The 23,579-nt window shown below is 37.3% G+C and overlaps 2 protein-coding genes across 4 annotated transcripts; both read right to left on the minus strand.

Annotated features, from left to right (window-relative positions):
• Nucleotides 1-10,920: 10,920 nt before the first annotated feature.
• Nucleotides 10,921-16,068, minus strand: LOC111023579 (uncharacterized). Of its 3 annotated transcripts, XM_088123592.1 has the most exons (8): nucleotides 13,839-16,068; nucleotides 12,999-13,753; nucleotides 12,705-12,911; nucleotides 12,527-12,616; nucleotides 12,339-12,446; nucleotides 11,746-11,994; nucleotides 11,243-11,657; nucleotides 10,921-11,129 (listed from the first exon to the last, which is right to left on the minus strand). In XM_088123592.1, the coding sequence occupies exons 3-7, from the start codon at nucleotides 12,858-12,860 to the stop codon at nucleotides 11,559-11,561; spliced, it is 702 nt and encodes a 233-aa protein (XP_087979718.1). In that variant the 5' UTR covers nucleotides 12,861-12,911; nucleotides 12,999-13,753; nucleotides 13,839-16,068; the 3' UTR covers nucleotides 10,921-11,129; nucleotides 11,243-11,558. The 3 variants fall into 3 exon arrangements, with proteins under 3 accessions (XP_087979718.1, XP_087979717.1, XP_022156741.1); XM_088123591.1 differs by having other exon boundaries at nucleotides 12,705-13,753; XM_022301049.2 differs by lacking the exons at nucleotides 10,921-11,129; nucleotides 11,243-11,657; nucleotides 11,746-11,994; nucleotides 12,339-12,446; nucleotides 12,527-12,616 and having other exon boundaries at nucleotides 12,856-13,753; nucleotides 13,839-13,910; nucleotides 14,890-14,995; nucleotides 15,426-16,068.
• Nucleotides 16,069-19,190: 3,122 nt separating this feature from the next.
• LOC148211396 (uncharacterized) lies at nucleotides 19,191-19,865 on the minus strand. Its single transcript, XM_088124403.1, has one exon. It carries the CDS (start codon nucleotides 19,863-19,865, stop codon nucleotides 19,191-19,193), a length of 675 nt encoding a protein of 224 aa, XP_087980529.1.
• Between the last annotated feature and the right edge of the window lie 3,714 nt (nucleotides 19,866-23,579).

Here is a 23,579-nt window from a genome sequence, read left to right on the forward strand (position 1 = left end):
GATGACATCCCGCTTTCGTCGCTGAAAAGGCCCGCCAAAAACATGGAAATGAATTCCTTTTGGCGACGAAATAGAAACTTCGTCGCCGAAACCTGGTTTAGGGCAACCAAATTATAATTTGGTCGCCAAACCTTTACTTTTTGGCGACAAAATTTATAAATCATCGCCGAAGGTTAATCCAAAACCTTCCCTCAGGTGCTGGAGCGTACTTTCGGCGACGAATTGGTATGTTCGTCGCTGAAAGCACCACCTTCGACGACGAGGTTATAAAATTGTTGCCGAAGGTGTTGCTATCGACGACGAAATTACATGTCGTCGCTGAAAGCTAGAACTTTCGACGACGACATATTGTTTCGTTGTTGAAGGTGTGGCTTTCAGCGACAAAAGTTGGTTTCGTAGCCGAAAGTGCCATTCGGCGAAATCTTATGCCGTCGCCGAAGACTTCGTCGCTGAATCTCAAATTTCTTGTAATGTCTCGCATATTCTATCTTTGAAGACAACATCATGTCCCTTCAATAGAAGCTGCCCAACACTTAAAAGATTGTGTTTGAGTCCTGGAACGTAATACACATCAATGATTCTTTTTGCTTCATTCTTTGTCGTCATGGTAATATCTGATTTGCCATTGACTGCGAGCTTCTTGTTGTCATCTGTCTTCACTTCATTTTGAAGAGATTCATCCTAAGTTACGAAAATATCTTTTCTTCCAGTCATGTGGTTACTGCAACCACTATCAAGATACCATATATCTCCAGTACTTGTTTCTCAAACATTAAATGTGAGGAAAAGAAGGCTAATAAATCGCTTGGAGGTTCAAAGCCTTGAGTAGTGGCCTTGGGAATAAATGACAAGGCCGAACGTCAAATTTCTGTAAATGAGTATTAGGGTCTTGGGGATAAATGTCAAGGACCAATACGCTGGGAAGTCATCGGTATCTTGGGGATAAACGGCAAGGACCGGTGCACAGTTCAGGCCTTGGGAATAAATGGCAAGGCCGAACATCAAGTTTCTGTAGAGGAGTATTGAGGCCTTGGGGATAAATGTCAAGAGTCAATGCGACTTGAGGAGTTAGGCTTGAAGGACTAAAGTAGAGTGGTGCTTGCGAAGTAGTGGTGCTAGGCCTTGGGAATAAATGGCAAGGTCGAACATCAAGTATTGTAAAATGAGGGGGGGCGGTATCTTGGGAATAAATGTCAAGAGCCGTCATGCCTCGAGAAGTTAAATGGGGAGTAACACAGGGGGGTGTAGAGGGAGGTTTAGTATTGTGGGACAAGGGCTAGTGAATCATTGGTTGTAGTCTTGGTAGTTCAGACGTATGGTTGTTGTATGTAAATGTCAAGTTATTGTTTTTTATCTCTCGCTGTCTATTTAATTGTCTTGCTATCGTTTTATTTTATATGCCGTCACTGTGAGCATGATTTTTGTGTTAGTTAGGAAGTGCTACTTATGGAGTAGCTTACGTACTCACCCCCCTTTTTATCCTTATTTGTTTTCAGGTGTGAACAGGGTCGACCGCGGTGATGACGTGGAGAGGGCTTGACCGAGGAGGGATCACTAGTCGAGTTAGTGAGGATAGAGGGAAGGGTCGTTTGGTACGAGTAGCGTTGGGATTTATGTTATTACTAGGTGTGGACCGAGGAGAAATTTTGTATTCTTTAGAACTACTTTATTTTTTTATGGATGTTGTTGGTAAACGCGTCACTGCTGTCGTTGGAGTTTAGGTGTACGGTTGTTTTATTTATTTAAGAATTTTAGCCACTGAGGCGGATATGAGATGTCTTTGTTTTTAAATTGCCCACGGAGAGCGAAGTTTTGACGGTTTATAAAATTGATATTTCTGGTGGAACTTATGGGAGTCGAAGCTTTATTTCATTTAAATTATTTCCCAGGGAGTTGATTATCTCGTGTTTAGAGTTAAGGCTAGACAGGTGAATTATTTAGCGTTGCCTAGGATGGTATATAACATCTTGGGGCGTTACAGATCCTTTGGTAAGCTTCCACTAGTTTCCACAAAACTCACTCTTATAACCATCATCATCCAACTTACTTGTAGAGATAAGCTTCATTATGATATTGGGTAGTTACGTGACATCTCGCAGTAATAACTGAATCCTACTATTGGTCTTTAATCGTATATTTCTAATCCATTTGGTCTTGTAAAGTTTTCCATTCTCAATCTTCACGTGGCCGCGATTGCCTCTTCTAAAAGATGTGAATAATCTCCTATTTGAAGATATGTGTATTGAAGCTACTGAACGGATCAAATCCCGTTGCGGAAGCGCGTGAACGCTTGTGTTTCGATTTTGTTTTAGAAATACAACAAAGAAAAGACATAAGCATTATGAAAATGGAAGTAGTGAAACATACCTTTGAAGATACTTCTTCAAAAACGACGATGTCGAACTCGTATGCCACCAAAAAGTCTTCCCCGCTATTCTCTTGGCAAGGATCGGTTTGTAGGAACCAACTTTTGAAAGTCAGGGAAGTTTGGATTTGAGAGAGAGAGCTAACTTTAGAGAGTTGTGGTTTTTCAACAAGAAAAACCCTGAAAAACATGATTATCCCAAAATGCAATGAAATGCATTTATAAGGATAGGGAGGAGTGGGGAGGTTTTCCCATTTCCTTGCATGCAAGGAAGTGGATTATTTAATTAAGGCCATGTTTACTTATCTGCAATCGTAATGAAAATCAATCATAATGAAATGAGTCAGAATCGTAATGTTATTTCATTGATGTTGTTTACCAGAAATTTTCTGGAATCGTAATTAGAATTCCTTTTATGTAGTTTACTAAAACTGTCTGGAATCGAAATCGGAATCAGATATGTAACAATTACTAATATACCTTTTGCTCCATTTTAGCTAATTGCAAATATATTATTGTGCAAATCTTTTTTAAATTACATTAATAATAAATTTTATTTTAATTTATTACTATATTATTGATAGTAAATATTTTTTTATTATAACAATTTATCTAATATTAATACATAATGAATAATTAAAATAAAATTACATCAAATAAAATATTTTTTATTAGAACAACCAAACTTTAATATAACATATTATTAAGTTTTATTATTCTAATATTTAAAAGTAATAATATCTATTTAAAAAATTTATTGATATTAATTAATCATATTATATAATAAAATCACATTAACTAATAAAAATTGGAGTATAAATGGAGAAGAATTTATAAAAGTATAAAAAAACTAATTAAAAACTATATGGATCTAATCTATAGATGAGAGAGAAAGAGTAAAAGTGGTACATTAATTATAATATATATGTGGGGTCCATGAAATAAGGAATGTGAATGAGATTGATGGAGTTGTAGGAGTGTAATGGGATTACACGTTTTTATGTAATGAGATTACAAAGTTTGAGGTGGGTCCCACTATTTGATTACATTCCTACACGTTGATAAACACCATCAAAGGGAATCAAAGTTCTCATTACGATTCATTGATTACGATTGCGGGTAAGTAAACAATGCCTAAGTTAAATTTGATTTAACTTAATTAAAAACAATTAATTAATTAATCAAATTAACTTTAATTAAATATCTCATATTTAATTAATACTTTATTTGAATCATATTCAGATGCATATCTATTTCCTAACCTGCAGTTTTAATGTGACTCTCATACACATTAATTTTAACCTATATTTTTAATATGAATACAATTTCATATTAATCATTGTTTGAATCTTATTCAAATATACCTCTCATATTATAAAGTTTAATTTTTTAATATCATTCAAAATTAACTTTATATTATAATGTATTCATATACATTATAAATGAATACACACACATTGTAATTTATACAATTAACGTACATTCCTTCATATAAATTGAACAATTTAAATTCTTTCAGAAAACTCTTTAATGTGAACCAAGGAAGCACCATTGTCATGCCTCAAGGACCCATAACGAGATCAAGAGCCAAGAAGCTACAACAAACTTTACTTTCTCATGTTCAGTACTTGGTGAGCTCGACTAGGGATGATCAAGAGAGAGATGGAACTTTTCAAGTCAATATCTTCAAAGTAGAGCTTAAGAGAGGCGTTGCATTAAATGAACTTAGAGTTCATTTAAAGGAGTTGAAGTTGAAGTTTAACTCAAGTTGCATTCAATAAAACCAAGTTCAATTCAAGAAATTCAAGTTGCATTAAATGAACTTAAGTGCATCTCAAGCTTCATTTATTGCAAGTCATCCATCAATTAATGGAACTACACTTCAAACTACTTCAAGTGAAGTTTCATTTACAATTGGGAGGTTACAAAGATTTTGAAGAGTGACCAAGACTTCAATTCTTAGATTTAAACCTCTTTTTATTATATTTTCAGTTTTAAACATTTCATTTATGTGTTTTAAGTTATATTTGAAGGGATGTGAATCTCGGAGCAGAAGCGGATCTTCGTTGCTGTTTTTCGGGATACAAAATCGGATTTCAAAGAAGAAAAATACAGAGAAAACTTTACCTTTGAAGAACGTTTCTTCAACGAGTTTTCCTCGAACACCACCACTATTTCTTCCTCGCTATCCTCTTGGGTCTCGGGATCGTGCTGGTGGGAGCAATCCTTTGGTACGAGAGGGAAAAATCGAGAGAAAGAGCTTGAATTTTGAGAGAAAAAAAACAATGGGTCTTTTTTTCCTTAGCAGTGTTCTGTTTTCTCCAACCATTGAAGAAGAAGAACAATGACGTGGGGTAACTCCCCACGCCACAGCAACCCCCTACTCCCCTGCAATTTTGCAGGGGAGTTAATATTAATAATAATATTAATATTAATATTAATATATATATATAATAATTAATATATATATAAAATTAATTAATCAAATTAATTAATATAATTAATTATTAATCCAATTAATAATTAATAAATATATATATACATAAATAATTAACACTTAATTATTTATTATAAAATTAGAATCATATTCTAAAACATTTCTCTCGTATAACCTATAGTTTTAATGTACATCTTATGCACATTATTTTTAACCTATAGTTTTAATATGAATCTCATTCATATTAATTTTATTTGAATCTCATTCAAATAATATCTCTCATAATATATAGTTTTAATTTACAATTAACTATATATATTATAATGTATCAACATACATATAATCCCTTAAGTAATTTAAACAATTCAAATTCTTCCAAAAATTTGATCCTCGTTTTACCCGTTATGAGCTAGCAAGGGGACCTAATGGACCTACAGATTCGAAGCTCCAACGATGTAAGATTAATCGGTCAAACTTATTGACCAAGTTAATCTAGATTCGTTAACTACGGGTCATTCCACTAAAGACCCGCAGTTGCACTCTTCTCATTGTAGAATGTTTTCGTGTCCATGGATATATGACCATTAATGACGAGTCAATCCTTCATGAGTGTTCGTAACTCAAGTTGGGTCAAATTACCGTTTTACCCCTGAGTTACATCTTTATCCTTAAACACCACTGCTCCTCTAATGAACAACCCGGTTATGATCCAACCAATGACTGAAAGTCCCTCTCGGCCAATGAGAGGGTGGGGCCCCTAGTTCAAGTCCCAGAGTCAGCATTTAAGGGAACACTCATCTACTCCCCTAAAGTCGGGGAGGAGTGAATTCCATCTTGTGAAGTTATGTTCCCAGCTCCCCACTCGGTCTCGTCCCCAAAATAGTAGGAATGTTGAATCGGCGACTCGGGCCACTCTCACCCATACAAATCAAAGGACGAGCCCTCACGGGCAGGAGTCCATAACTCACTCAGGATTGAGAATGAATTGCCTGGTCATCCTAATAAATAGCAACCTATTAGTTAACGGTGTTACATCTAAAGATTGCCTATTTCGTGGTCCGGTCTTATACAAACTCATTGTATAGGATACCCCCACTCGCATGTCTCCACACGAACGACCTGGATCGAGTCGTCTGTAACCTTAACAGAGTGGGCCGTATCCATAGTGTTGCCAGGATAAGGTATCCAGCCTTATCCATATACTATAGACTCTTTAGGTTATTCACGGGACATTATCCATTCATATATCAGGGGTATATCAAATATATACCCCGTATATCAACTATATACCCAGTATATATACTGTCCCGATTACATTCAAATAACCTTGGATGATTAGTTTATTGGATTTGGATGTCCTGATTACAAATTTATTGAATAAAACTTTATTGAATATACATTTGTTTTTAGATAATACAAACTACTAGTTTAGGGCAACACACCCAACAATATTTTAGCTAGTGGATGTTATGGCCACCATGTAATTGGGAGTTACAACCTTTCAAATGCTTTTAGGTTACTTTTAGGGTTGTTTGCTATAAATAGCCTAGCTTGTTTCCTTTGAAATACAGATTTTATGATTGAATGAAAGTTGTTATTTTGCTTCAAAAGCCTAAAGCTTGTTTTTCTTTGCAATTCTTGAGTGTTAGATTCGCATGCTAGAGTCATTCAAGTAGCCTTGATCAAGCTATCTTGTAGAGTGGTTAGAATCTTGAGTTTAGAAACAAGTTTTCTCTACTCTTAGTCTTGATCATCAAGGTAAATTCGTTTTAACTTCTTCCTTGGGTTGAAATCATCTTGATTTGGGGGTTTTAGCATTTGTGATCTAAGGGTTTGCATAACCATAAGGGTTCTTAAATCCAATTGGCTTTTGTTTTCTTATCACTCTTGATCTTTGCTTTACCCGTTGTGAGCTAGCGGGGGACCTAATAGACCTACACATTAGAAGCTCCAATGATACAAGATTAAGTGATTTAATTCTTTGACCAAATAACAAAAGACCCACAACACTCTTCACATTGCTTCCATGGATATTGACCATTAACCTTCACGAGTGTTCGTAACCACAACGGGGTCAAATTACCGTTTTACCCCCGTGTTATATCCTGTACCTTAAGTATCGCTGATTCTCTAATGAGCAACCCGATTATGATTTGACCAATAACTAGAAGTCCCTCTCGGGCAACTGAGAGGATGGGGCTCATTGTTCAAGTCCCAGAATCAGAACTAAAGAGAACACTCATCTACTCCTCTAAAGTCGAGGAGGAGTGAATTTCATCTTATGAAGCTGTGTTCCCAGTTCCTCACTCAGTCTCGTCTCCAAAATGGTAGGAATGTTGAGTCGGCGACTTAGACCACTCTCACCCATACAAATCAAAGGACGAGCTCTAACAGTCTTAGTCCATAACACACTAAGGATTGAGATGAAGTTATCTGGGTCATTCTATTGAAATATTAATATATTATCTAACGGTGTTACAACTAAAGATTAATTATTTCGCGGTATGATCTTATACAAACTCATTGTAAAGGATACTTCCACTCGCATTTCTCCACACGAACGGTCTAGATCAAGTCAATTTTGACTATTACAAAGTGGGCCATATCCATTGTGTTACCCAATGTTTTAAACATCGACTCATGGGGGGAAATCGTTTTTCCACCCATATCGACGATATTTACGAATATCGTAAAAAAAAAAACTTTAAACTAAAAGAGCTGGACCCATAGAAAAAGGCCCGCCTATGGATTAAACGAAAGTAGGAAATGGGGAGGGGTTTTATAGGCACGCTCCCCTCCCCCCCTCCGTCCCTTTCCGATGTGGGATTGGGATTGGAGGGGATTCCTTTTGCCCTTTTCTTTCTTCTTTTTTTCCCTTTTTTTTTCCTTTTTTTAAGTCTAATATTAATACTACAGATCTCCTTTTGCATTTTCTTTTCTTTTCTTTTATATTTCTAATTCTAATATTAATATTAATATTATTTCAATTTATTTATTTATTTCAATTTTCACCATTAACCTATTTTTATTCCAATTGAATTTCTTTTTTCAATTCTTTTACCAAATTTAATTACTAAATTTTCAAATTCATAATTCTATTCAATATAATAATCATATGTACATGTGTATATATCAATATTTCATATCTTGTTCTGTAATAAAACACTAGATTTGGTTATAAATTATTAATTATCAATAAAACACAAATAAGCAATATTGAACTTCAATTTACTAATTCAAATTATTTTCATCAATCTTCATTATCTTCTTTCAACATTTCTATCGAGATCGACATTTTCATAAGTAAGTTACTCATATTTTTACATATGATGGTTAAAAGTGATCAATTGTAGCTTAATTAAGCTACCATTAAAGTATTATTTACTAATTAAAATAATTTTTATTATTTTTCACAACTTCCGTGATTTTACCCCAAATATCCGTCGACATCGTAAAATCGGGACCTCGACATTTCTATCGACATCGGCATTTCGAGCCTACCAGGATAAGGTACCCAACCTTACCCATATACTATAGACCCTTTAGGTTATTTCTGGAACATTATCCACCTGTATATCGAATATATACTATATATGTACACTATATATCAAATATATATGTTGTATATTAAATATATACGATATATCTGTTATATATTATTCCAGTTACATGACATAACCTCAGATGTTAATTACATTTGAGTTAATGCAATTTTAAAAGGAACATCAATAACAATTTTATTGAATAAATATTTGTTTTATATTTACAAACTACGAGTTTAGGGCACAAAACCCAACAGCTACGTTACTTATTACCCACTACGATGACTGGTTTCCTGTTTCTGTATTGCTTTCAACATAGACGATGACATCGTCTACAACTGTATTTGACTCTCTGCTATATACTTTTTAAGATCATCCTTTAATATTCTACAGTTTTTCTTGATATGGCCCTTTTTGTGACAGTAAAAAATGTTCACCATCTCTCTTCCAATCCCTCCTATTGTTTGTCATCAAACACAACATTCTCATTAACTTTTAATTGGACAGCCAATGCTGAGTCCTATCTCGAAGTAGATTATTTTCCACTCCCCTTTATGGGAATTTCTTCAGCAATTGCTGCATCACAAATTTTTTAAAATTTCAAAGATTTGTCTCATAATGAATTGGACACTACTGTCTTCATCGTTTCCTAACTTTTAGGTAAATATGTTAGCAACAAAATAACATTCACTTTGTCACTAAAAGTAATCTTAACTAATGTCAATTGATTGGTTAAATTTGTCAGCTCATTTATGTGGGAATTAATATAAGTACTCTATTTCATGAGAATGTTGAAAAATCTCCTTACGAGATCACTAGTAGAAATTTGGGTTTTCGTGACGTTTTTTACGTTGTCACCTATGCCCTCATCAAAAAATGTATTTGTGACGTTTATAAACGTCACGAAAAGTGAAATTCATGATGGTTAAAAAACGTCATGAAAAGTGAAGGTTTTTGTGATGGTTATAAAACGTCATGAAAAAGGGTTTTGTGACGGTTAAAAACTATCACGAAAAATGGATTCCATGAAGTTTTCAACAAGAATTCGTAGCAGAATTAGATTTCGTGATGGTTAAAAAATGACATGAAAACAAATTTCGTGGCTAAAATACGTCACAGAAGATGGATTTCATAACGTTTTAAAAACGTCATGAAAAATGGATTTCATGACATTTTTTAAACATTATGAAAAATAGATTTCGTGATTTTTAAACGTCACGATAAATGCATTTCGTGACTGTTAGGAAACGTCATAGAAAATATATTTGATGATTCTAAAAAAATAAATATATTTGATGATTCTAAAAAAATAAATATATTTGATGATTCTAAAAAAATGTCACATAAGACGAATTTAATGACATCTAAAAACTGTCACGAAATAATTAAAATATATATATATTTTGTTATTCATCAACGTCGCGAAAACACAATTATATAACAAAGTTGAGCATTCATATATACATATACGAACAAAATATGATGCAATTTGCTATTACCATATTCTTTACACATACTACAAGTACAATTACAAAATGAAACATATGTTTCATACACTATCCCAACGAAGAAGTTCATTCATCATTTAGTTGCATTCATAGTTATTGACTTCTTTGAGTTTGTGAAGACCTAACCAATAAAACAATACCCAGTTAATTAAATGAATAACCAAGAAATAGATAAGATAAAAAAGTCACTGCTAAAAGAACAAATTATATCTTTTAAGGGGTCATAACTAGATATTCCACATACCCTATTAAAAGAACTACCTAATCTTCAAATTTATCCATTGTTTGAGCAACTTTGCTTCACGAAACCAGAACATAAATTCACAAAATTGTAAGAAATTCAAATTCCCTCATGAAAAAAATAAATAAAAAATTAATATTTTCAAATAAGCATAGCACAATGTCCACTACAAGAAAGAAGGGATACGATAGCTCACGGAAAAGTCCATGACTTTTCATAGCGTTTTTTAAGAGCTATAATGAACGCTATAATAAATGAAGAAATTATGGCATATTTATGTTGCTATGTTAACCTTTTATAGCGTTTTTATTTGATGCTATTAGATGTATCGATAGAACGATTATTTGTGCTATTGTAAACCTATAATAGCAAATATTTTGAGCTATCTTAAACTTATAATAGCTAAATGTTTGTGCTATTGTAAACCTATAATAGCTAATATTTGAAGCTATCTTAAACCTATAATAGCTAAATATTTGTGCTATTGTAAACCTATAATAACTATTTTTTCGTGCTATAATATGGTATATACAACTAATAAATTATACTGACATAAATATGTAATAGCACTTTTTCCACGCTATAAAATAGTCATTATTTGCTATCTTAAATTAGTAATAGCTTTTCATTTAAGTTATTATACCGTACAAAAAGCTTTTATATTACATTATTAGAAATATCTATAGTTTTTCCTAATTTTTGCCAATTATTTATATAAGGTTTAGTTTTTGCTATGTAAACTTTGTCTAGTTTGATAAAATTGACTACGGAACTTTTTTGTAGTTGACTAACCATACAAACATATTAATGATATATTAAATCCCACATATTCCTTTTATGAATAAGTTTACACAATTCATTACATCACAAAAATAAAGTGTTTAATAGTTTATGGAATAAAAAAGTTACACATATCTACCAAAAGTAACTTCTAACAAAATGAGTAAAATTCATCAATTTTTGTAAATAAAGCAACGTAGAGTACAAAATGAGTTGTCATTTTTGATCCATTTGCTCGATGTGGTTTCTCATTCACCTACAAACATATTAAAAAAATTGAAAATAATTATGTGAATTGAATACCGAGTCAAACTAAATACCAATATTCCTTAGTAAATGCACATAACTAGATCTAGAAAATGTTCATACCAGTAACCACTTTATCACTTGGCCATGCCACTATACTACCAACGACTTTTTCAATTAGGTCTCCACAAATAAGCATCATCTTTCTTTGATACATCAACCCAAACTCTAACGGCATGTGGTCCGATAGGAACATGATGAACAAGAGCAGATGGATCATCAGAAGACCAACGATTTTCTGCAACTATCTCTCCTGAGCCATACCAATCTAATAACTTGCACTTACCTTGAGTATTATTATTAATACTCTTTAAAGAAAAAGACAATGTAAGATAAAAGAACACGATGGTAATAAAATTAATACAATAAATTATAGTCATCATATAACAATAATAAATTTACCCGATGGAGACGTTGTGAGGGTCGATTGACTACTTGTCGGCACACTGGTATTTGAAACTCCTTCACTTGGTACAGACTATAAGAATTGGATATAGAACATAAATATTAAACAAACCAAGAGCATAAATATCATAAATTTAAGATAACTTAATTATAAAAAATACCTCATTCATTACAAAACTTGACATCATAGATTTCATTTCCATCATATCATTTTGCATCTTCAAGTACTTGTTTTCAACCGCTATGTACTTTTGATATTTTTGTGACAATATTGATAACTTTGAACGAGTTACACCAAATCCAAATGTCCTGACATAGCCACGATCAGGACCAAGAACTTTACTCAAAGCATCATCAGCTATGCTATTCGGAGAAGTTATTGTCTCAGCCTCAATTTGTTCAATAAGCTCCTAGCAATAAATAAAAAGAAACATAAACAAACATTAAAATAAAGGTACAATATGCCAGATCATTAACAACAAACAACGTTCTTATGTCCCCCCCAACTTCCACGAAACCTACAACAGGCAAAAGTAACATCTCGCACATCTCCCATCAAAACAAAACAACAAAATCAATCAAGAATTCCACAAAGCATTGTAATAAAACTACAATAATCCCCCCCCCCCCCCCCCCCCCCCCCCCCCCCCCAAAAAAAAAAAACCAACACATGTAAAGACATATAATAATAAAACTATAATATCCTTCCAAACCAAGATTGAGGCTAAAATAAGTTTATTAAATTCAAGTTTACTATTGTTTCGGCGACTTCAGCATTCACAAGTTGTCCATCTTTCTTTTTATGTGCAGTAGTCCATAGCTTAATCCTTGTAATTGAAGTTGGATCTGAGAAACTTTTTTTCTATCAAATGAAATAAAGTTAAAACAACAATACAATAAAAGGTAAGTGAAATGCGAAGATGGAACAATTATGATCTTTACCATTTCTTCGGCCAGACGAGCATACCCCTTCTTGCTACATGTATGTGGAAGTTGTTTCTTTTTCATGGCTTTATATTTTTCACTTTTTAACTAATCCATAAAGAAACATCCAATATTTATAACATAAAAGATATGAAAAATGTAAAGTTTCATTTCTATAAGCTCAAAATTTGCATACCATGAAATATGCACTAGTCTTCTCATCAACAAAATCCATCCAATCATCGACGGATTCTATATTATCTGGCATAAGTTTCATAACTGCATCTTTTGTTGAGGCATTGCGAATTGCTTTTACAAGATGAGACTTACCAAAGCTCCATAATCTACCCATCTTTTGGAAAAAATAATTTTTCTGCCAATCTTCATTTACATTGTATCTTGACTAAAATTTCAAATACTTAAAAAGTTTAGAACATAACACAAATTGTAGGAAAAATATACATACTAAGTAAACCAAATAACTGCATACCTTGATAGACTTCCACAACACAACCTTCAACCTTGTAGGTAACTTCTTTCAATTCTCTAAATTCACTGGGACAACCTCTCTCACGAGGGGTCCAAGAAATGAAGCTAATCCTACAGATGTATCCCCAATTGGTTGCCCATATTCATTAAACGTTAAGTTCACTATCGACTATGTATCAACTGCTATTTTCTTCATCCGTGTAGGGCCTCTTGTTCTTTTTGGTAAAACTGTTGTTTCAGGTGGTTGTTTATTAGTTACATGATCTTCCTTTTCAAATGTATTTTCATTAGATGCTAGTTGTTGCCTACGAAGTGACAGTCTTGTACGAGTAGCTGGTGAATCAATTGTTGGTATTGATTTATGATTATGATCAGTAGTCTTCTCGTTAGGATTGGGTGAACAGGGTTGGGGAGAGGCATGGTTGGGCAAATTCAAATCCTCTATTTCATTGTGGATTTCTGTAGATAATTCATCTCTAAGGGCTATCGACTCTTCTATATGATGGTCATGCAACATTTCCTCGCTAGATATCTTTCTTTTTAGACATTTTCTAGTCACATTCAACTCATTAGCATTGCTTGACTTGACATTGATTATGTTGTCCTCTAAATAATCTTGTTCCTTCCTAATATCATCACAACTATCACGTACATGTTTGGTACGACCAGATCTTTTTTTTTAATGGTATTTAATCCCAAGACATTTGGCTTATGTTTGTTAGTTGGAAGTGGTGGCTTATTCATCTCAACTTTGTCCTGAAATCAAAGACAAAAAAGATAAGCATTATACACTAAATAGTTTTATAATTAAGGACTCTTACAATTTATAGTTGTTACTTACTGTCATTCTCGTTTTCATGATTTTGTACCTAGATAATCCAACGATATAATTGTAGTCTCTATCAATATAGACCTATAAGAATCATACACATCAGACTAAACAATTATAAATAGAGTTTACTTGTTAATAATAAGCAACAATCAATTAAGCATCTAACTAAGCTTCAAATCAATTTTCATGAAGACGTCTTTTCAAAAGAAATATTCAAAATATTTGTTATTGAGGGTTCATTATATGAAGTCCTCAATCACAATGTAATGTCAACAAAAAGTGGCTATACACAACAAAGCTTTTACAAGAAAACAAAATACAGTAAGTCCAAAAAATGTTCTTCAAATAAGCATGCCCTCACAGTCTTGTCTCGCATATGTCAGTCCACCATTTTCATATTTTTCTTCTAATGTAGTAGATAGTGGTTCAATAGTTATCTCTGTATCGACACAATTCTCATCATACATCTTCAAATCATGATATCCTCGTGGTGGTGCCTTTAATAAGACATACCAATTTGATGTGTCATGTTCTCTGACATAAAACACCTGTTTGGCTTGTGATGCAAGGAGAAAAGGCACTCGTATAAATATGTTTTGACTCTGATGTAAGTAAACAAGAGTGAGTCTTATTCAGACCTTACTCCATTGCGAACATTTGCCTAATCGCATTTAAAGATTGGAAGTTGGTGGACGTAATAGTCTAACAAAATAACTTCTTGTAACACCCCATAATAAGCAACTATGTTGACAACTTGGGCTCTATCTTTAGCACTGGACCTACATAATGTAGTTGCATCTATGGAAACACCACTATTTTGAGTTGATCGTTCCATACTCTTTATGTGAAATCGTTGTCCATTTATAATGTATCCAGTGTAGGACATTGCAATTTTTCTTGGTCCATTTGCAAGCCATTTCAACAAATCAAAGTAATTTGTAGAAAATGAATCTAATTCAATCTGGTAAGATGAAACATACTTATTTGTTAATTAAATTGTGTTATATTTTAATAATACATTGTAAGATAGAACACTTGACTAAATAAGGTAATATACAACCTTAGCTTTCAACCACGAGGGAAATTGTTCAGAGTGGATTTTCCAAAGCAGACTAGAATCTTTTATTAGTCTTCTATCTGAGACCATGAGCTCATTCATATGCATCCTAACCAAAGAAACAACCAATAAATAATGATTTTGTATTAAACTTAGTTAATATACATTAGCTAAACTGACTCAGTCAATAAACGATTCCACCTCTGCCGTGTTGAATAAGACATAACGATGTGCATTCTCAAGTTCATCAGCAGATAGTTTGATTGATGTTCCAGATGATATAGGACGACCCTCTAGAATGATATCATTAACGTATTCTAAATTACAATGTTCATTGTTAGCCACATCAACTGATTATTTAAAATAGTTTTTTGAAAAGTTAACACACTCATCAGCTAAGTAGCACGTTGCAATACACCCTTCTAGTCGTGCTTTGTTCCGTACGTATCCTTTCAATGTCTTCATATATCTAAATTCAACATATTGATTAAAAAGATGACCACAACTATCACCAACATATAGAAAGGAAAGTAATTTACCGTTCAGATGGGTACATCCAATGAAATTGAACAGGTCCACATATGCGAGCTTCACGAACCAAATGGATAACCAAATGTATCATTACATCGAAAAAGGAAGGTGGAAAGTACCTTTCAAGAAGGGACAGAATGTCTACTACATCTGTTTCAAGCTCTAGCAAAACTTCCCTAACAAGTACACGCTGACAAAGTCTTTTAAAATATAGACATAGTCTGTTAACCGCATGTCTTGGACCCTTTAGGAGTAAGCCTTTCAGCGCTACAGGTACGAGTTGTTGCATCAACACATGACAATCATGAGACTTCAACCCCATGACTTTGCATTCACTTAATGACATGCAATTTGAAATGTCAGAACTGCATCCATCAGGCAACTTTACCTTGTATAACCTTGAACAAAATAATCTCTTCTCAAATCTTGACAATGTGTGCGGAGCAAGGGGGAGGTAAATCCGACCACCTCGTTCTTCAGGATGTAGGTCAGCTCGTATTTTCAAACGTTGTAAGATCTGATTCAGACGCTCTTACCTAAATACTTGAGCGCGTTAACTTGAGGATGTGTGCGGCGCCGCTGAAAAGTGGGTCGGCGATGGAAGGAAAGACAGAAGTTTGGAGGGCTAGGGTTTTCTCTTCCCTTTTCTTTTGTTTTAAAACAAAAACCCACTTGGGCTAGGGTTTTCCATTTAGCTCTCTTTTGTTTTTTAAAATAAGGAAGACCCACTTACCCAAATACTTTTGTTAAAACAAAACAAAGCCCACAAACAAGAAATTAGAATCCTATTTCCAACCTCCTTAAGCCTAATTATATCCCATAATAGAATTAAGTAATTGGTCCAACGACCTAGGACAAATGCCAAAGAAGCGGACTCCTCGTTAAACAATAATTAAATAAGTACATACACGTCAATAAATCACAACAATTTCCGCAGCAGCTCAAAATAAAATTAAATGAAACATTTAAATTAAATTAAAAAGATTTCTAAGAAAAGAGGCCCCGAGACTCGAGAGTAACCTAACCTGAGTAACGCGGGGCGTTACAGACTTCCCCCCTTCAAAAACTTTCGTCCTCTAAAGTTCATTGATCGAACAACTCAGGATATCGGGCTCTGATCTCGTCTTCCCTTTCCCAGGTAGCTTCCTCCACTTGGTGATTCCTCCACAAGACCTTCACCAAGTTAATCGCCTGATTCCGCAGCACCTTGGTCTCTTTTGCTAAGATCTCAATGGGTACCTCCTTATAGCACAAGATTTCATCTAACTGCAGTGGTTCGGATTGCAAGACGTGAGAAGGGTCATGGACATACTTCCTCAACATGAACACGTGGAACACGTTATGCACTGCATCCAGCGACAGCGGCAAAGCCAACCGGTAAGCGATTGGGCCAATGCGCTCCAAGATCTTAAAAGGACCAATATACCTTGGACTAAGTTTTCCCTTCTTACCAAAACGTAGGACTCCATTCACTGGTGCCACACGAAGAAAAACGTTGTCGCCAACACCAAACTCCAATGCCCTCCGCCTAACATCAGCGTAACTCTTCTATCTACTCTGTGCCGTCTGAATTGTTGCCCTAATCCTTTGGATGGCGCCATTAGTCTCCTGCACCAATTCTGGTACCAATACGACTCTCTCACCGACCTTGTCCGAATGCAGTGGCGACCTACACTTTCTCCCATACAAAGCTTCATAGGGGGCCATGGCAATGGTCGCCTGGTAACTATTGTTGTACGTAAACTCTATTAAGAACGGATGTTTGTCCAAAGAACCACCGAAGTCTAATATGCACGCCTTCAACATATCTTCCAAAATCTGATTCAGACGCTCAGTCTGACCATCGGTCTGGGGATGCAACGCCGTACTAAAATCGAGCTGCGTCCCCAAACTTCGCCAAAAAGTTGACGTGAAACGATCTGACACTATAGACACTGGTATGCCATGGAGTCTAACTATCACCTGCAGATACAGTTCCGCCCACCTTTCTACTAAATAAGTGGCCTTGCCTGGTATGAAATGTTCAGACTTTGTTAAGCGATCCACAATCACCCAAATCACTGTGAACCCTTTAGCCGTCCTTGACAACCCTGTAATGAAGTCCATGGCTACGTCATCCCATTTCCACACGGGTATACTTAGAGGTTGCAACAACTCGGCGGGTCTCGGTCTTGAGGCCTTCACGTGTTGACACATCAGACACCTACTAACAAATTGGGCAATTTCGCGCTTCATGTTGTGCCACCAATAGTGTTTCTTAAGATCCCTATACATCTTGGTATTCCCAGGATGCATCGAGAATGAGGTATTATGGGCCTCGGTTAATAAATCCTTCCTTAAAGGGAAGTCTTTTGGCACACACAGTCTCCCCGGTAAGTAGGGCCGTATCCTCTACAAGAGAGAAATTTCCTTGACCCACCATTCCGAAACCCTTGCTTAGGTTGGAATCTCCCCTTTGTGCAGCGATGACCCGCTGTCTTAAGGTGGGTTCAACCGAGAGTCGAGCTAGCACTGCCGAGACATCTTCCATCACCACCTCAGAACGGTCCAACTCGTCCAATACCGGTCTAGGAGGCACTGCCGGGGGTGCTACGCTCGATGCCCTTCTACTGAGTGCATCGGCAACCATGTTCGCCTTACCCGGATGGTAATTGATCTCACAGTCATAGTCCTTTACCAGCTCTAACCACCTCCTCTGCCTTAGGTTGAGTTCTTTCTGAGTGAAGAAATATTTCAAACTTTGGTGATCGGTGAAGATCTAAATCCTTTCCCCATACATGTAGTGTCTCTATATCTTCAAGGCAAACACCACCGCAGCAAGCTCCAAATCATGGGTGGGGTAGTTAAGCTCGTGTACCTTCAACTGCCGCGAGGCATAGGCAATGACTTTCCCATGTTGCATCAGAACGCAACCCAACCCCCTCCGTGAAGCGTCACTGTACACCACTAAACCTCCCGTCCCATCCGGTACCGTTAGCACGGGGCCGTGACTAACCGCTGCTTTAGTTCTCGAAAACTGTTCTCGCATCCATCGCTCCAAGCGACAGTGGCATTCTTACCGGTCAACTGGGTCAAAGGCGCCGCCAATCAGGAGAAATCTTTGACAAACCTCCTATAATAGCCGGCTAGTCCGAGAAAACTGCGGATTTCGGTCACTGTACGAGGCCTTGGCCAACCACTGACCGCCTCTACTTTGGCCGGGTCCACGGCAATAGCCTCCCTGGTGACTATGTGGCCAAGGAAGGCCACCTTATCCAACCAAAACTCGCATTTCGAGAACTTCGCATACAGGCTGTTTCCCCTCAAGGCGATAAGGACCTATCGCAGATGTCCTTCGTGATGTTCTGCTGACTTGGAGTAAATTAAGATGTTTGTTAATAAACACAATTACAAATAGGTCTAAAAATTCCTTAAAAACCCGATTGATGAGATCCATGAATGCCACAGGGGCATTGGTGAGTCCAAAAGACATCACGGTAAACTCAAAATGCCCATACCTGGTCCTGAAGGCTGTCTTTAGTATGTCGGCGTCCTTAATTCTCATCTAATGGTACCCCGATCGTAGGTCTATCTTCGAGAACACCCTTGCTCCTTTTAGTTGGTCAAAGAGGTCATCGATGCGAGGAAGGGGGTACCTATTCTTTGTTGTCACCTTGTTCAATCCTCGGTAGTCAACACAAAGTCGCATAGATCCATCTTTCTTTTTCACAAAAAGCACTGGAGCACCCAAGGAGACACACTTGGGCTGATGAAGCCCTTGTCTAAGAGTCCTTTTAGCTGTGCCTTAAGCTCCTTAAGTTCCGCTGGAGCCATGCGGTACGGTGCCTTTGAAATGGGGGCTGTCCCGGGTAATAAGTCGATGCAAAAGTCCAGTTCACGGACAGGGGGTAGCCTCGGAGGTCTTCAAGGAACACGTCTGGGAACTCTTTGACCACGTGGACAAAGTCGATATTGGGTGGAGTCTTACTAGTGTCAACGACACTGGCCAAATAACCCCAGACACCATTCTGTATAAAACGCCTTGCCTTCAATGCCGAAACTGTCCTTGGAACTCCACCCATAACTCCTTTAAACGTAAAGCTCCGACCCGAAGGTAGTTGGAAGCAAACTTCCCACCTCGGGCATTTAATGTTGGCTTGGTTGGTAGCTAGCCAATCCATGCCCAATATGACATCAAATTCCCGCATGTCCAGCTGGATCAATCTTGCCTTTAGGGTCTGATTGTCAAAGGATAACTTGCCTACTCTCACCATTTGACTAGTAATCACAACTGACCCTGATGGCGTAGAAACTGACAATAAAAACCTTAAAGGCTCTAGTTCGAGGGTTGCCTGACGAACAAACGCAGTGGAAATAAAAGTGTGACTTGACCCAGAATCAAACAATGCATAAGCAGGCACATTATGGACTAAGACTGTACCTAGAAGATAATGCAAAGGTAAAGACATAGTGTAACGCCCCGCGTTACTCAGGTTAGCTTGCCTCGAGTTCCGGGAAATTTTTATAACAAAATAGATTTTATTTCTTTATTTCATTTTATTTTGTTTGATTCATAAGTTATCTTTATTTAATTTAAGTGTGGCATCTCAGTTATTGTGTATTGCTACAAAATTAGTGGTGAGTTAGTCGCGTGTAGTTATTTATCAAATTATGGTTGAGTACGGATTCTGTTATGTGACACTTGTTTTGGGCCATTAGGCCAATTACGAAATTATATTATTGGCTTGTTTTAATAAGGAGGGGTTCGGTAAGTGGGCCTTAAACAAAAGGAAAAGAACCCAAGCCCAAAGGAGTTAAAAGTTTAAAACAAATAACCCTAGCCCTTGTTCTTTTTCCTCTTCTTCTTCCTCCCTTTCCCTCTCTTGTTCAAGCCGCCGGCCACCCCCCCCACTCGGATTCTTCTTCTCCGGCGAGCAGCTCCGTTCAGGCGACGCGATGAACAGCGGCGGCATCGGAGCAGCAGGTGCAGCGTCGGGACAGCATCACGACAGCAACAGCGTCGGGCTCGGGCAGCAGCAGGCGGCGTCGGGCAGTAGTTGGCGCGGGCGTCGGGCAGTAGCAGGCGGCGGCGCGTGGTGGCTGTTCGCGGTGTTTTCCCTCGATCCGACAAACTCCAACGACTCGAATAGCTTAGATCCGGGAAGCCCGATAATTTTCTTTGACCCACCCTTGTTCGAAGTTAGATTTGGATTACCCACACCTAAACGAAATCGATTTGGAATACCCACACCTAAGCGAAATTGTTTTGTAGTAATGAACATCAAATCAAAGCCGTTGGAGGTCGTTTTGGGCGTTTTTCACTGCTGTAAAAAAACGTGGACAACAGTGTTTTGAGTGGTGTCCAGCGATTATCTTCATCCGTTCGAAGCCCGATTTACGCTACCCACCCCTTTGCAAGCTAGATCTAATTTACCCACACCTACACGAAGTCGTTTTGCGGGAATGAGACCCTCTGAACCCTCTTAGAGTTGTTTTCGAAGGCTGAACAGTATATTTATATTGTTGTATTTTTTCCGTTTTTGTGCTTCGGTGTGAGTTCGACGCAAACTTAAGGACGTGGTTGGGTAAGTAGCACCAGGGGGCGAGTGCGTGCGTTATTTAGTGTTAACGGAATGGTTTTGATGCTGCTTTTTAGTTAAAATAATTTAATTGTGCATGTAGGGATTGTTAGTTTTGATTTGTGAACTTCTAGTGATTTTGTTGCCGTCTTTCTATTATTGAACACTTATGAGGAAACATGCTTTCTATTCTTATTGTTGGAGGTGACTAGTAGATTCTGAATTGTTGTGGTTAAAAGTAACTGGCTCATGACGTTTTGCAAACATGTTGTAAATGAAATGCTCACGTTGTTAAACTGATAATTAGTTTATATTGTTTTAGTTGTGAGCTGTTGGGTGGTGACTTGTTTATTACAAAGAAAAGCATGCTTGTGAACTGTGCAGTGAATTGGAATGTGGGAAATATACTTGTAGGTGGTCTTGGGAGGGCTAGTGAACTGGTGAAGGGTGAAGGGTGAAAGGACGGGTTGGCAGTCCGTTAAACTATGGGTGGTCTGATCTGAAAATGCATATAAATCGCTTGGATGTTCAAAGCCTTGAGTAGTTGCTTTGGGAATAAATGACAAGGCCGAACGTCAAATTTGTGTAAATGAGTATTGGGGTCTTGGGGATAAATGTCAAGGACCAATACGCTGGGAAGTCATCGGTACCTTGGGGATAAACGGCAAGGACCGGTGCACAGTTCAGGCCTTGGGAATAAATGGCAAGACCGAACATCAAGTTTCTGTAGAGGAGTATTGAGGCCTTGGGGATAAATGTCAAGGGCCAATGCGACTCGAGGAGTTAGGCTTGAAGGACTAAAGTAGAGTGGTGCTTGGGAAGTAGTTATGCTAGGCCTTGGGAATAAATGGCAAGGTCGAACATCAAGTACTGTAAAAGGAGGGGGGCGGTATCTTGGAATAAATGTCAAGAGCCGTCATGCCTCGAGAAGTTAAATGGGGAGTAACACAGGGGGGTGTAGAGGGAGGTTTAGTATTGTGGGACAAGGGCTAGTGAATCATTGGTTGTAGTCTTGGTAGTTCCGACGTATGTTTGTTGTATGTAAATGTCAAGTTATTGTTTTTTATCTCTCGCTGTCTATTTAATTGCCTTGCTACCGTTTTATTTTATATGTCGTGACTGTGAGCATGATTTTTGTGTTAGTTAGGAAGTGCTACTTACGGAGTACCTTACGTACTCACCCCCCTTTTTATCCTTATTTGTTTTCAGGTGTGAACAGGGTCGACCGCGGTGATGACGTGGAGAAGGCTTAACCGAGGAGGGATCACTAGTCGAGTTAGTGAGGATAGAGGGAAGGGTCGTTTGGTACGAGTAGCGTTGGAATTTATTTTATGGGTAAGTGTGGACCCGAGGAGCGATTTTGTTTTCTTTAGAACTACTTTTATTTTTTTTTGGATGTTATTGTTAAACGCGTCACTGTTGTCGTTGGAGTTTAGGTGTACGATTGTTTTATTTATTTAAGAATTTAGCCACTGAGGCGGATGTGAGATGTTTTTTTTTAAATTGCCCACGAAGAGCGAAGTTTCGACAGTTTATAAAATTGATATTTTTGGTGGAATTATGGGAGTCGAAGCTTTATTTTATTTAAATTATTCCCAGGGAGTTGGTTATCTCGTGTTTAGAGTTAAGGCTAGACAGATGGATTATTTAGCATTACCTAGAATGGTATATAACATCCTGGGGCGTTACAGTTGGTATCAGAGCCGAAACGTTCCTGTAGACTTAGTTAGTAGCTAGCATACTTAGGAGTAGTGATCTCGGTCGACCTCCTTGTCATCATCAGGTACGCTTCATGCTTGTCCTTAAGAACTTATACATTCCCCATGATTTACTTGTGCGCTGAATTTTTTTTCTTTCATCAGTTTTTGTTGCCGCTCTGTTTCGCTCATAGAGTGTTCACTAAGCGTACCAAATAGAATGTAGTAGACCTTTTACTATTATAAGAGTTTCGACTGCCACATTCCTGTTAGTGTATGCGTGGAGTATCAGGCTAACGTTTTGCTGAAATTTTGTGTCGTTCTTTCAGACAATGCCTCCCCGTCGTAGTATGAGATTGAGAGCTGACGCCGACCCCGCTCCCGGAGGTGAGAACGGAGCAGATCCACCCCCCTCCTGCTGGGAATAAGGCAGGAGTAGTCCCTCCATTTCCTCTAGCAGCAGCTCAAGAGCGGGCAGATCTTCCAGTTCCCCCAACAGTTCCTCAAGTGAACCCCCAATTGGTGTTGCTTGTGGAGGCATTGCAAGCAATGATCAATAACGCAGCAGGGGTGGGCGGAGTCCAAGCTCCGCCACCCCAACACCTTCATACTCCTAAAAGCGAGGCTCGCTTCATCAAAGATTCCAAGCGTTACGGACCCCCAACCTTTGACGGTGAGAGTGAAAGAGCGACTGTAGCGGAAGAGTGGATCAGAGAGTTGGAAGCCCTTTAAGCGTATCTTGGTTGCGAAGACCAATTCAAGGTGAAGGGTGCGGTTTCTATGTTGAGGGGCGAGGCCCTGAACTGGTGGGACTCAATAGCAGCGGCAGAGGATCATGCAAATGTACCAATTCCGTGGGCGAGGTTCAAGGACTTGTTGTACGACTACTACTATCCGGAGATTGTGA

Source organism: Momordica charantia (genome assembly GCF_013281855.1).
Source record: "Momordica charantia cultivar OHB3-1 chromosome 5 unlocalized genomic scaffold, Mcharantia_2.0 BLBB01000005.1, whole genome shotgun sequence".
Classification (NCBI taxonomy): Eukaryota; Viridiplantae; Streptophyta; class Magnoliopsida; order Cucurbitales; family Cucurbitaceae; genus Momordica; species Momordica charantia.

Coding starts and splice junctions, on each gene's coding strand:
- LOC148211396 (XM_088124403.1), bottom strand. CDS start 19,865: ATGTCTTTACCTTTGCATTATCTTCTAGGTACAGTCTTAGTCCATAAT.
- LOC111023579 (XM_088123592.1), bottom strand. CDS start 12,860: ATGGGTAGATTATGGAGCTTTGGTAAGTCTCATCTTGTAAAAGCAATT. Junction 12,447..12,526: donor CTCGTCTGGCCGAAGAAATG/GTAAAGATCATA, acceptor TTCATTTGATAG/AAAAAAAGTTTCTCAGATCC. Junction 11,995..12,338: donor CTGAAGTCGCCGAAACAATA/GTAAACTTGAAT, acceptor ATTTATTGCTAG/GAGCTTATTGAACAAATTGA.